This window comes from Entelurus aequoreus, linkage group LG06, assembly GCF_033978785.1.
Source record: "Entelurus aequoreus isolate RoL-2023_Sb linkage group LG06, RoL_Eaeq_v1.1, whole genome shotgun sequence".
NCBI classification, from domain to species: domain Eukaryota; kingdom Metazoa; phylum Chordata; class Actinopteri; order Syngnathiformes; family Syngnathidae; genus Entelurus; species Entelurus aequoreus.
This window is the reverse complement of record NC_084736.1, coordinates 6,552,481-6,569,742: the sequence shown is the minus strand read 5'-3', so window position 1 is coordinate 6,569,742 and position 17,262 is coordinate 6,552,481. Positions and strand designations below refer to the sequence as shown.

The 17,262-nt window shown below is 40.0% G+C and overlaps 1 protein-coding gene across 3 annotated transcripts in view; it reads right to left on the bottom strand.

The window, feature by feature from the left end:
* LOC133651786 (cdc42-interacting protein 4 homolog) overlaps positions 1-17,262 on the bottom strand; it is a 108,167-nt gene that overhangs the window by 20,621 nt on the left and 70,284 nt on the right. For all 3 annotated transcript variants that reach the window (XM_062049908.1, XM_062049909.1, XM_062049910.1), the window contains exons 6-9: positions 14,544-14,648; positions 10,028-10,156; positions 5,878-6,024; positions 5,614-5,802 (exon numbers count right to left, since the gene is read on the bottom strand). In XM_062049908.1, the coding sequence (XP_061905892.1) occupies positions 5,614-5,802; positions 5,878-6,024; positions 10,028-10,156; positions 14,544-14,648 (570 nt within the window). The remainder of the gene's footprint in view (positions 1-5,613; positions 5,803-5,877; positions 6,025-10,027; positions 10,157-14,543; positions 14,649-17,262) is intronic.

Below are 17,262 nucleotides of genomic sequence, written 5' to 3'. Positions count from 1 at the left end.
ATAATAATAATAATAACACAGTGCAGCCTGTCGTTTTAATGCTGACACTCTTCGGCCTTCTTCCAATTTTAAAACCGACCAACAAGAGGCCTCAGTGTGGACTCGGGGGAGCTGAAAGTGCGATACTATCATTAAAAGCGGAGATTTGCTTCTTTCTACGAGGGTAATGGACGTCTTGAGTGCGGGAGGGCACTTTTAAAGAGTGAGGCGGTTTACTTGCTTATTTATGTATTTATTTTTTGTGACTTTTTATTTTGTATTGTTTTACATCTGAACAACTTCTGTGACTTCCCTTTTCTTTTTTTAAGTGTGAACGGTGGAGGGGCCCTCGAGAGGTGATCTTGGGATCACTTCCTGAGGACCCTTGATGCAGAGGAATGTTCATCCATCTTGCTATGGTCTGGATAGCCTGCTGATCCTGAGCCAGAGCGGGATGGATGGATAAATATATACAATATCTGGGTATCTTTTCTAATAATGTTTATACTGTAAACCTTGAATTGTTGGAGTTTAGGTGCACCTCTCTCCTCAAGTGTGCATGTGAGTGGTTATGAGTGGATGTGTGATTGTATGTAGGTTTTGCGTGACCAAAGTATGACTGTTAAATGTGATTTTAACTGTAAAATTCAATAAAAATATTTGCAAAAAAAAAAAAAAAAAAAAAAAAAAAAGAGTGAGGCGAGGTGAGAAAGAGACCCCAAAAAAGCTCTCTCGAGTGAGTCTGCTATTCATCGAGCGCCGGCCCTAATTGGGAGCGCATGACTGATGACACGCACGCACACGCACGCACACACACACACACACACACACACACACACACACACACACACACACACACACACACACACACACACACACACACACACACACACACACACACACACACACACACACACACACACACACACACACACACACACACACACACACACACACACACACACACACACACACACACACTCAGTGATGCACGGCCGAGCACAGCCTGGTAAGACATGCTGGGAGTAGAGAGGTGCTGAACAAGCAAACAGGGGATCATTTAGTGTTGTGAATAGAAGGGAGGAGAGTGGAAGTTGAAAGGGTAGGTGGTATAGGCCAGTGCAGACCTTCGCCAGGGCCAAAACAATTCTCAACACTTCGGTCTGACAAACGCTGGGTGATGCTGTTCCACTCTTAGGGGGGGCGGTAATGCGCTTTATATACAGCATAGTAAAGTCAGAGAGGGCTAACCACCACACAAACAAGCTTGCCGTGGGTCATTGCCCCACTTGGCCCTAATGCAATATGGCAAAAATGTCTCAATTCCACACCTTTATCGGTGACAAAAGGGTCCGACCCTCACTGGAAACGTGGACCAAGCTCTGACGCTGATCGTACAGGGAGCGGACCGCCACATGTGGCCTAAAACATGTTTTCAGTTATTTCCCCTTTTTTTGTTAAGTACATAACTCCACACGTGTCCATTCATAGTTTTGATGTGACAATGTACAATGTAAATAGTCATGGAAATAAAGAGAAGGTGTGCCTGTACTGTATATTTGTAGTTTTATGCAAATTGCTTACTCGATTCTACTATGAATATGATTAAAGGCCTACTGAAAGCCACTACTAGCGACCACGCAGTCTGATAGTTTATATATCAATGATGACATCTTAACATTGCAACACATGCCAATACGGCCGGGTTAACTTATAAAGTGACATTTTAAATTTCCCGCCACACTTCCGGTTGAAAACGTCTATGTATGATGACGTATGCGCGTGACGTCAATGGTTGAAACGGAAGTATTCGGACACCATGGTATCCAATACAAAAAGCTCTGTTTTCATCGCAAAATTCCACAGTATTCTGGACATCTGTGTTGGTGAATCTTTTGCAATTTGTTTAATGAACAATGGAGACTGCAAAGAAGAAAGCTGTAGGTGGGATCGGTGTATTAGCGGCTGGCTGCAGCAACACAACCAGGAGGACTTTGAGGATAGCAGACGCGCTGTCCGACGCTAGCCGCCGACCGCATGGATGATCGGGTGAAGTCCTTCGTCGCTCCGTCGATCGCTGGAACGCAGGTGAGCACGGGTGTTGATGAGCAGATGAGGGCTGGCTGGCGTAGGTGGATAGCTAATGTTTTTAGCATAGCTCTGTGAGGTCCCGTATCTAAGTTAGCTTCAATGGCGTCGTTAGCAACAGCATTGTTAAGCTTCGCCAGGCTGGTAGTTACAGGTCCATGGTTTAATAGTATTGTTGATCTTCTGTCTATCCTTCCAGTCAGGGGTTTATTTCTTTTGTTTCTATCTGCAGTTAAGCCCGATGCTATCACGTTAGCTCCGTAGCTAAAGTGCTTCGCCGATGTATTGTCGTGGAGATAAAAGTCACTGTGAATGTCCATTTCGCGTTCTCGACTCTCATTTTCAAGAGGATATAGTATCCGAGGTGGTGTGAAACACAAATCCGTGATCCACAATAGAAAAAGGAGAGAGTGTGGAATCCAATGAGCCAGCTTGTACCTAAGTTACGGTCAGAGCGAAAAAAGATACGTCCTGCACTGCACTCTAGTCCTTCACTCTCACGTTCCTCATCCACGAATCTTTCATCCTGGCTCAAATTAATGGGGTAATCGTCGCTTTCTCGGTCCGAATCGCTCTCGCTGCTGGTGTAAACAATGGGGAAATGTGAGGAGCCTTTCAACCTGCGACGTCACGCTACTTCCGGTACAGGCAAGGCTTTTTTTTTATCAGCGACCAAAAGTTGCAAACTTTATCGTCGATGTTCTCTACTAAATCCTTTCAGCAAAAATATGGCAATATCGCGAAATGATCAAGTATGACATGTAGAATGGATCTGCTATCCCCGTTTCAATAAAAACAAATCATTTCAGTAGGCCTTTAACGTAACATGTTATGGTAAGAGTCGTTCAAATAACTATAACATATAGAACATGCTATACGTTTACCAAACAATCTGTCACTCCTAATCGCTAAATCCCATGAAATCTTATACGTCTAGTCTCTTACGTGAATGAGCTAAATAATGTTATTTGATATTTTACGCTAATGTGTTAATAATTTCACACATAAGTCGCTCCTGAGTATAAGTCCTGTGAAAAAACTATGAAAAAAACTGCGACTTAGTCCGAAAAATACAGTAGTTATGAAAATAAAGAGGTGTGTCCAAACCTTTGGCATGTACTGTATATTAGTAGTTTTATGCAAATTGTTTACTCGATTCTGTTATGAATATGATTAAGTGATATATGATGTCTAAAAAGTGTATGTTATAAAATCAAATAAAACAAATGCTTAAACAACTCAACCTGACATACAACAACAGGAAGTACTATTATCTTGTGGCGCTTTAAGAAAACAAATGCTTAAACAACTCAACCTGACATACATCAACAGGAAGTACTGTTATCTTGTGGCGCTTTAATAAAACAAATGCTTAAACAACTCAACCTGACATACAACAACAGGAAGTACTATTATCTTGTGGCGCTTTAAGAAAACAAATGCTTAAACAACTCAACCTGACATACAACAACAGGAAGTACTATTATCTTGTGGGGCTTTAAGGGTTCTTTGGTTTCTCTGATTACCTTAGCTTGGTATCTACTGTAACTGTATCGCTCATTTTGTACTGAGCAGCCATGGTTCTGGTTCTACGTTCATTATCACACGTTTCATCTTTGTTGTAAATGCACCCTTCTGTCTTACATGTAAAAATTGATTATTTGCCGCCCACATATTTAACCAAACAATACACTAGGGATGATGTTTGATAAGAAATTATCGAATCCTCTTATCGAACCGATTCCTTATCGATTCTCTTATCGAATCCAGAAAGGTTGTTGTATATGGAAAAAAACACAATATTTGGTTTAACAAAAGCTCACTATTATTTTATAAGAAAAAAATAAATATTGACTGTTACCCCACTAAAAATAAAAAATATTGACTGTTGTTACCCAAAGTATATTAAGTGGGATTTTTCAGAAAAACAAATATATACAGTAACACAAAAACAACCTGTCTCTGCGATCACTATAGGTGTATAAATAATAATATAGAGTTAAATAAAATCAGTCCCTTGGGCACAAAACTGAAAATAATACAGCTCTCCAAAAAGTGCACTTCTGCTGCTATTGGAACATACTAACTACACACTCTATGACACTAAGAACACCACAGTCATCAATCAACAAAATGCACAAAAATCGTTTTTCAATACACATCTTAGTATCAAACTTAAACACTTTCCACTTTAATATTGAGTTACATAAACAAGTTAAACAGTTTACTTACAGACTTATCTTTTCCAAGGCTTGCAAGAGCTAACACAACTTGTCTACTTCTCAATTGTCTCAACCCGGAAGTGCCCAAACTAATGACGCGTAGTATTTTCATATCGCCACAAGGTGTCAGTAAGAGTCTACAATCAAATGGGCATACCTTCTACCGCTCGTCCATCGAGAGCCTGCTGACCTACTGTATTACAGTATGGTACGGCAGCTGCACTGCAGCAGACAGGGAGAGGCTGCAAAGAGTGGTCAAGACGGCTCAAAAGATCATCGGCCGCCCTCTCCCCTCTGTGATGGACATCTACACCTCCCGCTGCCTCAACAGAGCCAGTGCCATCATCAAGGACAGCACCCACCCTGGCTCCGACCTGTTCCACCTGCTGCCCTCTGGGAAGCGCTACAGGTGCATTAAAACCAAGACGAACAGGCTAAAAAACAGCTTCTTCCCCAGGGCCATAACCACCCTGAACAGACTTCCCCATTGACCCTCATAACTGCCTTCTCTTCGGTGCAATAACCCATTCCACCAACCACCCTGTTTCATGTAGATATTCATGCACATATTCATTTCACCCTCTGTATAGAGTGTACACTTGTTTTATCGCACTGTATGGAATGGCCTCAATCTCGTTACCCTGCGTAATGACAATAAAGCTGATTCTGATTCTGATAACATTGCCGTTCCACAGGGCATTTCCTGTACGTGGGAAATGATTCGTTCCCAGGTATTCGAATAAAGAACCAACTCTTTTTCTTTACTATAGTGGCCTCGATAACGGGAACCGGTTCTCAAAAAGGGATTCGAGTCCATGGATTCATATCGAACAACCGGGAGAACCGATTTCGAACATCATCCCTACAATACACACAGAGCCTCCCGTTTTTGTGCTTGGCGGAGGTAACGAAAGCACAACCTGACCCGATTCCAGCTTTCCTGACCTGGCAAATAACATTGCGGATTGTTCTCACAATGATTGCAATTGTGACCGCGGGGCACAAGGCTCGCTTCTGGCCAAGCATAATGGCCGCAGTGTATTGGTGGATGCCTGCGGAGGAAAAATCCAATGTTGCTGCTGACAGCACAACTCTGACTGCTAGTTGACCTGTGCACGGAGGAAGGGGGTGTGGGGGCTCACTCATGCAAAGGGGGGCGTGTTCTAGAAAGACTCATGGGTGCAAAGGGTCATTACGATAAAGGAGATGCATGCTGTAGAGGGTGTGAGGTCCATCCTGGCTCGGCCCGCCATGCAAAGAGCCAGCCACTAGCTATTGCATTCATCTTGTGGTAGACACGTGACTTCATCATCAGAAATCCTACCTTGGTCTTTTTGCTGAAAAGCCAAAAGTTTTTGCCTCGGTTCTTCCCCAAAAGGTCCATGGGGCCTTTGGGCGTCCCCAGACTGCTGTCGGACGACGCTCTGTTGATGCCCTGACTGAAGTCCTCAAACTCCACATCGCCCGGAGGCTCGAAGCCGGACTTGTTCTGCTCGATGACAATCATGGAGTCCTGGTCCAGAGAAGGAGCAGGCAGCTCAGTTATTCTTTAAGTCGTTTTAAGCCAAAGGTAAAATTACCGACTCACATTCTTCTCGTTCACATTAGTGCCGGCTTTAATGATCCCATCCAGGCACTTGCCGATAATGGGCATCACCTGCTTCTCCGTATCGGCGAACAGGATGTAGCCCTGCGCCAATTTACGCACCCGCTTTTCATCGAGTTCTTGCAGTTTCTGGTTCACAGGGAAAAAACAATTTACACGTAGAAAATGGAAAAAAAACTTTAAAAAATGAATCGTGTTGCATAACATTTTTGTATTTATTTTATAAAAGAAGTGTGAAGCGAAATGTAACCAAAACCCAAACATTTTTTCAATGATTTCGATATTACACCTGAACAATTCTCTTAAACGTGCCAAAACTTTGGGCTTTTGGCACCAGCCGCCAGACAAGATCTGACCAATCTAGTCTAAGACTAGATGTGACCAATCTAAATCTAAGACTAGATGTGACCAATCTAAGTCTAAGACGAGATCTGACCAATTTAAGTCTAAGACTAGATGTGACCAATTTAAGTCTAAGACTAGATGTGACCAATCTAAGTCTAAGACGAGATCTGACCAATTTAAGTCTAAGACTAGATGTGACCAATCTAAGTCTAAGACGAGATGTGACCAATCTAAGTCTAAGACGAGATCTGACCAATCTAAGTCTAAGACTAGATGTGACCAATCTAATTCTAAGACTAGATGTGACCAATCTAAGTCTAAGACGAGATGTGACCAATCTAAGTCTAAGACTAGATGTGACCAATCTAAGTCTAAGACGAGATCTGACCAATCTAATTCTAAGACTAGATGTGACCAATCTAAGTCTAAGACGAGATCTGACCAATTTAAGTCTAAGACGAGATCTGACCAATCTAAGTCCAAGCCTAGATGTGACCAATCTAATTCTAAGACTAGATGTGACCAATCTAAGTCTAAGACGAGATGTGACCAATCTAAGTCTAAGACGAGATCTGACCAATCTAATTCTAAGACTAGATGTGACCAATCTAAGTCTAAGACGAGATCTGACCAATTTAAGTCTAAGACGAGATCTGACCAATCTAAGTCTAAGACGAGATCTGACCAATCTAGTCTAAGACTAGATGTGACCAATCTAAGTCTAAGACTAGATGTGACCAATCTAATTCTAAGACTAGATGTGACCAATATAAGTCTAAGACGAGATGTGACCAATCTAAGTCTAAGACGAGATCTGACCAATCTAATTCTAAGACTAGATGTGACCAATATAAGTCTAAGACGAGATGTGACCAATCTAAGTCTAAGACGAGATCTGACCAATCTAATTCTAAGACTAGATGTGACCAATCTAAGTCTAAGACGAGATCTGACCAATCTAATTCTAAGACTAGATGTGACCAATCTAAGTCTAAGACGAGATCTGACCAATTTAAGTCTAAGACGAGATCTGACCAATCTAATTCTAAGACTAGATGTGACCAATCTAAGTCTAAGACGAGATCTGACCAATTTAAGTCTAAGACGAGATCTGACCAATCTAAGTCTAAGACGAGATCTGACCAATCTAGTCTAAGACTAGATGTGACCAATCTAAGTCTAAAACTAGATGTGACCAATCAAAGTCTAAAACTAGATGTGACCAATCAAAGTCTAAGACTCGATCTGACCAATTAAAGTATAAGACAAGATGTGACCAATCTAAGTCTAAGACTAGATGTGACCAATCTAAGTCTAAGACTAGATGTGACCAATCTAAGTCTAAGACTCGATCTAATCAATCTAAGTCTAAGACGAGATCTGACCAATCTAAGTCCAAGACGAGATCTGACCAATCTAAGTCTAAGACGAGATCTGACCAATCTAATTCTAAGACGAGATCTGACCAATCTAAGTCTAAGACTAGATGTGACCAATCAAAGTCTAAGACTAGATGTGACCAATCTAAGTCTAGGACTAGATGTGACCAATCTAAGTCTAAGACTAGATGTGACCAATTTAAGTCTAAAACTAGATGTGACCAATCTAAGTCTAAGACTAGATGTGACCAATCTAAGTCTAAGACTAGATGTGACCAATCAAAGTCTAAGACGAGATCTGACCAATTAAAGTGTAAGACAAGATGTGACCAATCAAAGTCTAAGACGAGATCTGACCAATCTAGTCTAAGACTAGATGTGACCAATTTAAGTCTAAGACGAGATCTGACTAATCTAGTCTAAGAATAGATGTGACCAATCTAAGTCTAAGACTAGATGTGACCAATCTAAGTCTAAGACTAGATGTGACCAATCTAAGTCTAAGACGAGATGTGACCAATCTAGTTCTAAGACTAGATGTGACCAATCTAAGTCTAAGACTAGATGTGACCAATCTAAGTCTAAGACTCGATCTAATCAATCTAAGTCTAAGACGAGATCTGACCAATCTAAGTCCAAGACGAGATCTGACCAATCTAAGTCTAAGACGAGATCTGACCAATCTAATTCTAAGACGAGATCTGACCAATCTAAGTCTAAGACTAGATGTGACCAATCAAAGTGTAAGACTAGATGTGACCAATCTAAGTCTAAGACTATATGGGACCAATCTAAGTCTAAGACTAGATGTGACCAATCTAAGGCTAAGACTAGATGTGACCAATCTAAGTCTAAGACGAGATGTGACCAATCTAAGTCTAAGACGAGATCTGACCAATCTAAGTCTAAGACTAGATGTGACCAATCTATGTCTAAAACTAGATGTGACCAATCTAATTCTAAGACTAGATGTGACCAATCTAAGTCTAAGACTAGATGTGACCAATCTAAGTCTAAGACGAGATGTGACCAATCTAAGTCTAAGACGAGATCTGACCAATCTAAGTCTAAGACTAGATGTGACCAATCTAATTCTAAGACGATATCTGACCAATTTAAGTCTAAGACTAGATGTGACCAATCTAAGTCTAAGACTAGATGTGACCAATCTAAGTCTAAGACGAGATGTGACCAATTTAAGTCTAAGACGAGATCTGACCAATTTAAGTCTAAGACTAGATGTGACCAATCTAAGTCTAAGACTAGATGTGACCAATCTAAGTCTAAGACGAGATGTGACCAATCTAAGTCTAAGACGAGATCTGACCAATTTAAGTCTAAGACTAGATGTGACCAATCTAAGTCTAAGACTAGATGTGACCAATCTAAGTCTAAGACGAGATGTGACCAATCTAAGTCTAAGACGAGATCTGACCAATTTAAGTCTAAGACTAGATGTGACCAATCTAAGTCTAAGACGAGATCTGACCAATTTAAGTCTAAGACTAGATGTGACCAATCTAAGTCTAAGACTAGATGTGACCAATCTAAGTCTAAGACTCAATCTGACCAATCTAGTCTAAGACGAGATCTGACCAATCTAAGTCTAAGACTAGATGTGACCAATCTAAGTCTAAGACTAGATGTGACCAATCTAAGTCTAAGACTAGATGTGACCAATCTAAGTCTAAGACGAGATCTGACCAATCTAAGTCTAAGACGAGATGTGACCAATCTAAGTCTAAGACGAGATCTGACCAATCTAAGTGTAAGACTAGATGTGACCAATCTAAGTCTAAGACTAGATGTGACCAATCTAAGTCTAAGACTAGATGTGACCAATCAAAGTGTAAGACGAGATGTGACCAATCTAAGTCGGGGGGTGTATATTGTAGCGTCCCGGAAGGAGTTAGTGCTGCAAGGGGTTCTGGGTATTTGTTCTGTTGTGTTCATGTTGTGTCACGGTGCGGATGTTCTCCTGAAATGTGTTTGTCATTCTTGTTTGGTGTGGGTTCACAGTGTGGCGCATATTTGTAACAGTGTTAACGTTGTTTATACGGCCACCCTCAGTGTGACCTGTATGGCTGTTGACCAAGTATGCCTTGCATTCACTTGTGTGTGTGAAAAGCCGCAGATATTATGTGACTGGGCCGGCACGCAAAGGCAGTGCCTTTAAGGTTTATTGGCGCTCTGTACTTCTCCCTACAGCCGTGTACACAGCGGCCTTTTAAAAAGTCATACATTTTACTTTTGGAAACCGATACCGATAATTTCCGATATCACATTTTAAAGCATTTATCGGCCGATATCATCGGACATCTCTAGTAGCAATGCCTTTTTAAAGCATTGTTAGGTTTAAAAAAAAAAAAAGCATATTTTCTATGGAACTCTTGTATTGGAGTACTTACATTAAAGATGAGCGGCATGTCGTTAAAATAAAACTGATTCTGCTCCTTGTTGAACCTCTGGAGTTGCGCGGCGTAGTCGTTCTTGCACTCCTCGGCGACGTGCGCTCTCGTGTGAGCTTGTTGTTTCGCCTGCAAGCACATGTGGTCACATTCATTAAAGGCCGACTGAAAGCCACGACTAGCGACCACGCAGTCTGATAGTTTATATATCAATGATGAAACCTTAAAGGCCTACTGAAATGAATTTTTTTTATTTAAACGGGGATAGCAGATCTATTCTATGTGTCATACTTGATCATTTCGCGATATTGCCATATTTTTGCTGAAAGGATTTAGTATAGAACAACGACGATAAAGATTGCAACTTTTGGTATCTGATAAAAAAAAGGCTTGCACCTACCGGAAGTAGCGTGACGTAGTCAGTTGAACATATACGCAAAGTTCCCTATTGTTTACAATGATGGCCGCATGAAGTGAGAGAGATTCGGACCGAGAAAGCGACAATTTCCCCATTAATTTGAGTGAGGATGAAAGATTAGTGGATGAGGAAAGTGCAAGTGAAGGACTAGTGGGGAGTTGAAGCTATTCAGATAGGGAAGATGCTGTGAGAGCCGGGGGTGACCTGATATTCAGCTGGGAATGACTACAACAGTAAATAAACACAAGACATATATATACTCTATTAGCCACAACACAACCAGGCTTATATTTAATATGCCACAAATTAATCCTGCATAAAAACACCTGCGTGTTTGTTATGCTAGCTCCTAGCTCCTATGCTAGCTCCTAGCTCCATAGAACACGCCAATACAATTCAAACACCTGATCAACACACACAATCACTCAGCCCAAAAGACCGTTCACCTAACCCAAGGTTCATAAAGCTTATATATTTAAAAAAAAGTTACGTACATATGCAAAAAAAAGTTGCGCACATACGGTCAAGCGATCAAATGTTTAGAAGCCAAAGCTGCATACTCACAGTAGCACGTCTGCGTCTTTGTCATCCAAATCAAAGTAATCCTGGTAAGAGTCTGTGTTGTCCCAGTTCTCTACAGGCGTCTGTGTATCGAAGTCAAAAGTCCTCCTGGTTAGAGTCTCTGTTATCCGAGTTCTTCCATCTTGACTGCATCTTTCGGGAATGTAAACAAAGAAGCGCCGGCTGTGTACTGTTGTTGCTGACTACGTTCGAAAAATACGTCCATTTCGCACCGACAACTTTCTTCTTTGCTTGCTCAGCTTCTTTCTCCATAATGCAATGAACATGATTGCAACAGATTCACGAACACAGATGTCCAGAATACTGTGGAATTATGAAATGAAAACAGAGCTTTTTCGTATTGGCTTCAATGTGGAAGGCATACCCGTGTTCCCCGGTCTACGTCACGCGCATACGTCATCCTCAGAGGCGTTTCGAACCGGAAGTTTAGCGGCAAATTTAAAATGTCACTTTATAAGTTAACCCGGCCGTATTGGCATGTGTTATAATGTTAAGATTTCATCATTGATATATAAACTATCAGACTGCGTGGTCGGTAGTAGTGGCTTTCAGTAGGCCTTTACATTGCAACACATGCCAATACGGCCGGGTTAACTTATAAAGTGACATTTTAAACTTCCCGCCACATTTCCGCTTGAAAACGTCTCGGTATGACGACGTATGCGCGTGACGTAGCGTGTGTGTTGTGGCTAATAGAGTATATATATGTCTTGTGTTTATTTACTGTTGTAGTCATTCCCAGCTGAATATCAGGTCCCACCCGCACGCTTCCAAACATTTGATCGCTTGCCCGTACGTGCGTGTCACGTACGTAACTTTGGTTAAATATATAAGCTTTATGAACCTTGGGTTAGGTCGGGGGTCGGCAACCCGCGGCTCTTTAGCGCCGTCCTAGTGGCAAAAATGTATGAAGAATGGAAAAAGATGAGGGGGAAAAAAATCTATTTTTTTGTTTTAGAATGTTTTCTGTAGGAGGACAAACATGACATAAACCTCGCTAATTGTTATAAATCACACTGTTTATATTAAACATGCTTCACTGATTCGAGTATTTGGCGAGCGCCGTTTTGTCCTACTAATTTTGGCGGTCCTTGAACTCACCGCATAGTTTGTTTACATGTATAACTTTCTCCGACTTTGTAGGACGTGTTTTATGCCACTTCTTTTTCTGTCTCATTTTGTCCACCACACTTTTAACGTCGTGCATGAGTGCACAAAGGTGACTTTTGTTGATGTTATTGACTTGTGTGGAGTGCTAATCAGACATATTTGGTCACTGCATGACTGCAAGCTAATCGATGCTAACATGCTATTTAGGCTAGCTATATGTACATATTGCAACATTATGCCTCATTTGTAGCTATATTTGAGGTCATTTAGTTTCCTTTAAGTCCTCTTAATTACATTTATATCTCATGACACACTATCTGTATGTAATATGGCTTTTAATTTTTTGCGGCTCCAGACAGATTTGTTTTTGTATTTTTGGTCCAATATGGCTCAACATTTTGGGTTGCCGACCCCTGGGTTAGGTGAACGGTCCTTTGGGCCGAGTGAGTGTGTGTGTTGTGCAGGTGTTTGAATTGTATTGGCGGGTTATATGTACGGGATCCCGTCCATATAACCCGCTCGAGCTATAACTAGCTCGAGCTAGTAGCTAGGAGCTAGCATAACAAACACCTAGGTGTTTTTATGCGGGATTAATTTGTGGCATATTAAATATAAGCCTGGTTGTGTTGTGGCTAATAGAGTATATATATGTCTTGTGTTTATTTACTGTTGTAGTCATTCCCAGCTGAATATCTGGGGCCGTACTTATCAAGCTTCTTAGAATTACTCCTAAGAAGTCCGCTAAGAGTTGACTTAAGAGTAAATAAATTATTCGCTGAAAGCTGCACTTAAAAGTTAGTTATCAAGCGTCTTACTCACACTTTCAGCGAAGTGTAGGACTGAATCTTAAGTGTCACACTCAGAGCTGAATTACGACATTACTATGTGCCGTAAACGGAATTTTAGGTGACGTCATTTCTGTGTCCATAGAAGTGACCAATCACGGAATGGAATCCGTTGTTTAAGAATAAAGAAATATCTTGGAAATATTTAAGTGGACAATGGGAGTGTATATTTTGACAATAAACTACAAAACAAACTAGCCCCCGCCGGCACTCACGCTACCGCTCCCTCTCTTCTATCGCCCACACACTCACTGACGTCACTCACCTCACGGCCACACACATACGCTACTGTCATAACATTTTCTTTCCAATTCATTAATTAGGCAACTAATTTGAAACTGGTGTGGGTGGCTCTATATATACTAGCCCACTGCAGACACATGCAGAAATCAACAAGGAATCGAAAAGTATTAAATCTGTGACAAAAATAATATCCGCTCTGTCTAAACGATACCGTTTGATCAGCTGCTCGTCATCAAAAAAAAAAAAACATTGTTCCGTTCCCTGAACGTTTGCGCACGTCTCTCTTGCCTCAGTGCCATCCCCTGCTGGCAACTCCTAACCACTTAAGACACCTCTGAAGGTCTCTTAAATATCGTGGAGAGTAGGAGTGATTCTTAGACTTAAGAACGTTGATAAAAAGCTTTTATTCTTAAGTTTGAGAGTAGGACTAAATTTCGCAAATTCTCAGGACTTAAGTGTAAAATGGCACTCTAAGAAGCTTGATAAGTACGGCCCCAGGTCCCACCCGCGCGCTTCCAAACATTTGATCGCTTGCCCGTACGTGCGTGTCACGTACGTAACTTTGGTTAAATATATAAGCTTTATGAACTTTGGGTTAGGTGAACGGTCCTTTGGGCTGAGTGAGTGTGTGTGTTGTGCAGGTGTTTGAATTGTATTGGCGGGTTATATATACGGGATTCCGTCCATACAACCCTCTCGAGCTACTAGTAGCTAGGAGCTAGCATAACAAACACCGAGGTGTTTTTATGCGGGATTAATTTGTGGCATATTAAATATAAGCCTGGTTGTGTTGTGGCTAATAGAGTATATATATGTCTTGTGTTTATTTACTGTTGTAGTCATTCCCAGCTGAATATCAGGTCACCCCCGGCTCTCACAGCATCTTCCCTATCTGAATCGCTTCCACTCCCCACTAGTCCTTCACTTGCATTTTCCTCATCCACAAATCTTTCATCCTCGCTTAAATTAATGGGGAAATCGTCGCTTTCTCGGTCCGAATCTCTCTCACTTCATGCGGCGATCATTGTAAACAATAGGGAACTTTGCGTATATGTTCAACCGACTACGTCACGCTACTTCCGGTAGGGGCAAGCCTTTTTTTTTTATCAGATACCAAAAGTTGCGATCTTTATCGTCGTTCTCTACTAAATCCTTTCAGCAAAAATATGGCAATATCGCGAAATGATCAAGTATGACACATAGAATAGATCTGCTATCCCCCTTTAAATAAAAAAATTTCATTTCAGTAGGCCTTTAAGTACACTACTTCCTACCCGTGTAAACCCACCCATTCCTAACGCCGTCGCAGTCTCCTCACCTTTTCAACATCCGCCTTTGTGGCGTTGAGGTCCTGGTCCGTCTTGTCCGCATACTGCGCCGTGCGCTCCGCTTCTCGCCATTCTCGCTCAAAGCGCTTTTTACTCTGGAAAAAGCACATCAGTAACGTAAGAAATTGAAGGGTAAAAATGTTCCGCTGTACACTTTGAGCTTCTGAGCTACGCGGGACGGCGACAATTGTGCCATTGCCGTTTCTGCTTCGTCTACACAACAAACAAATATAAGATTTGATTAGACCAGTGGTTCTTAACCTGGGTTCGATGGCACCCTACGGGTTCGGTGAGTCGGCCTCAGGGGTTCGGCGGAGGTCAAGACACACCCGACTCATCGTGTAAATACAAACTCCTCCCTATCGGCGTATTACGGATACGACAACAGCAGACTGGTTTGCAGGTGTGTAATTTGTTGGTTTTTTGGTTTTGTTGTTTGAACAAGGTGATGTTCATGCACGCTTCATTTTGTGCACCAGTAAAAAAAACATGGTAACACTTTAGTATTGGGAACATATTCACCATTAATTAGTTGCTTATTAACATGCAAATTAGTAACATATTGGCTCTTAACTTGTCATTATTAAGTACTTATTAATGCCTTATTCGGCATGGCCTTATTATAACCCTAACCTTCTAACCCTGACCCTAACCCTAACCAAATAACTTTAAATTAAGTCTTTATTACTTAGAATATGTTCCCCTAGTGTCCAAATAACTCTAAATTAAGTCTTTATTACTTAGAATATGTTCCCCTAGTGTCCAAATAACTCTAAATTAAGTCTTTGTTACTTAGAATATGTTCCCCTAGTGTCCAAATAACTCTAAATTAAGTCTTTGTTACTTAGAATATGTACCCCTAGTGTCCAAATAACTCTAAATTAAGTCTTTGTTACTTAGAATATGTTCCCCTCGTGTCCAAATAACTCTAAATTAAGTCTTTTTTACTTAGAATATGTTCCCCTAGTGTCCAAATAACTCTTAATTAAGTCTTTATTACTTAGAATATGTTCCCCTAGTGTCCAAATAACTCTAAATTAAGTCTTTGTTACTTAGAATATGTTCCCCTAGTGTCCAAATAACTCTAAATTAAGTCTTTGTTACTTAGTATATGTTCCCCTAGTGTCCAAATAACTCTAAATTAAGTCTTCGTTACTTAGAATATGTTCCCCTAGTGTCCAAATAACTCTAAGTTAAGTCTTTATTACTTAGAATATGTTCCCCTAGTGTCCAAATAACTCTAAATTAAGTCTTTATTACTTAAAATATGTTCCCCTAGTGTCCAAATAACTCTAAATTAAGTCTTTATTACTTAAAATATGTTCCCCTAGTGTCCAAATAACTCTAAATTAAGTCTTTATTACTTAAAATATGTTCCCCTAGTGTCCAAATAACTCTAAATTAAGTCTTTATTACTTAAAATATGTTCCCCTAGTGTCCAAATAACTCTAAATTAAGTATTTTTTACTTAGAATATGTTCCCCTAGTGTCCAAATAACTCTAAATTAAGTCTTTATTACTTAGAATATGTTCCCCTAGTGTCCAAATAACTCTAAATTAAGTATTTTTTACTTAGAATATGTTCCCCTAGTGTCCAAATAACTCCAAATTAAGTCTTTGTTACTTAGAATATGTTCCCCTAGTGTCCAAATAACTCTAAATTAAGTCTTTGTTACTTAGAATATGTTCCCCTAGTGTCCAAATAACTCTAAATTAAGTCTTTGTTACTTAGAATATGTTCCCCTAGTGTCCAAATAACTCTAAATTAAGTCTTTGTTACTTAGAATATGTTCCCCTAGTGTCCAAATAACTCTAAATTAAGTATTTGTTACTTAGAATATGTTCCCCTAGTGTCCAAATAACTCTAAATTAAGTCTTTATGACTTAGAATATGCTCCCCTAGTGTCCAAATAACTCTAAATTAAGTCTTTGTTACTTAGAATATGTTCCCCTAGTGTCCAAATAACTCTAAATTAAGTCTTTGTTACTTAGAATATGTTCCCCTAGTGTCCAAATAACTCTAAATTAAGTCTTTGTTACTTAGAATATGTTCCCCTAGTGTCCAAATAACTCTAAATTAAGTCTTTATTACTTAGAATATGTTCCCCTAGTGTCCAAATAACTCTAAATTAAGTCTTTGTTACTTAGAATATGTTCCCCTAGTGTCCAAATAACTCTAAATTAAGTCTTTGTTACTTAGAATATGTTCCCCTAGTGTCCAAATAACTCTTAATTAAGTTTTTGTTACTTAGAATATGTTCCCCTAGTGTCCAAATAACTCTTAATTAAGTATCTGTTACTTAGAATATGTTCCCCTAGTGTCCAAATAACTCTAAATTAAGTCGTTACTTAGAATATGTTCCCAGAGTGTCCAAATAACTCTTAATTAAGTATCTGTTACTTAGAATATGTTCCCCTAGTGTCCAAATAACTCTAAATTAAGTCTTTGTTACTTAGAATATGTTCCCCTAGTGTCCAAATAACTCTAAATTAAGTCTTTATTACTTAGAATATGTTCCCCTAGTGTCCAAATAACTCTAAATTAAGTCTTTGTTACTTAGAATATGTTCCCCTAGTGTCCAAATAACTCTAAATTAAGTCTTTGTTACTTAGAATATGTTCCCCTAGTGTCCAAATAACTAAATTAAGTCTTTGTTACTTAGAATATGTTCCCCTAGTGTCCAAATAACTCTAAATTAAGTCTTTGTT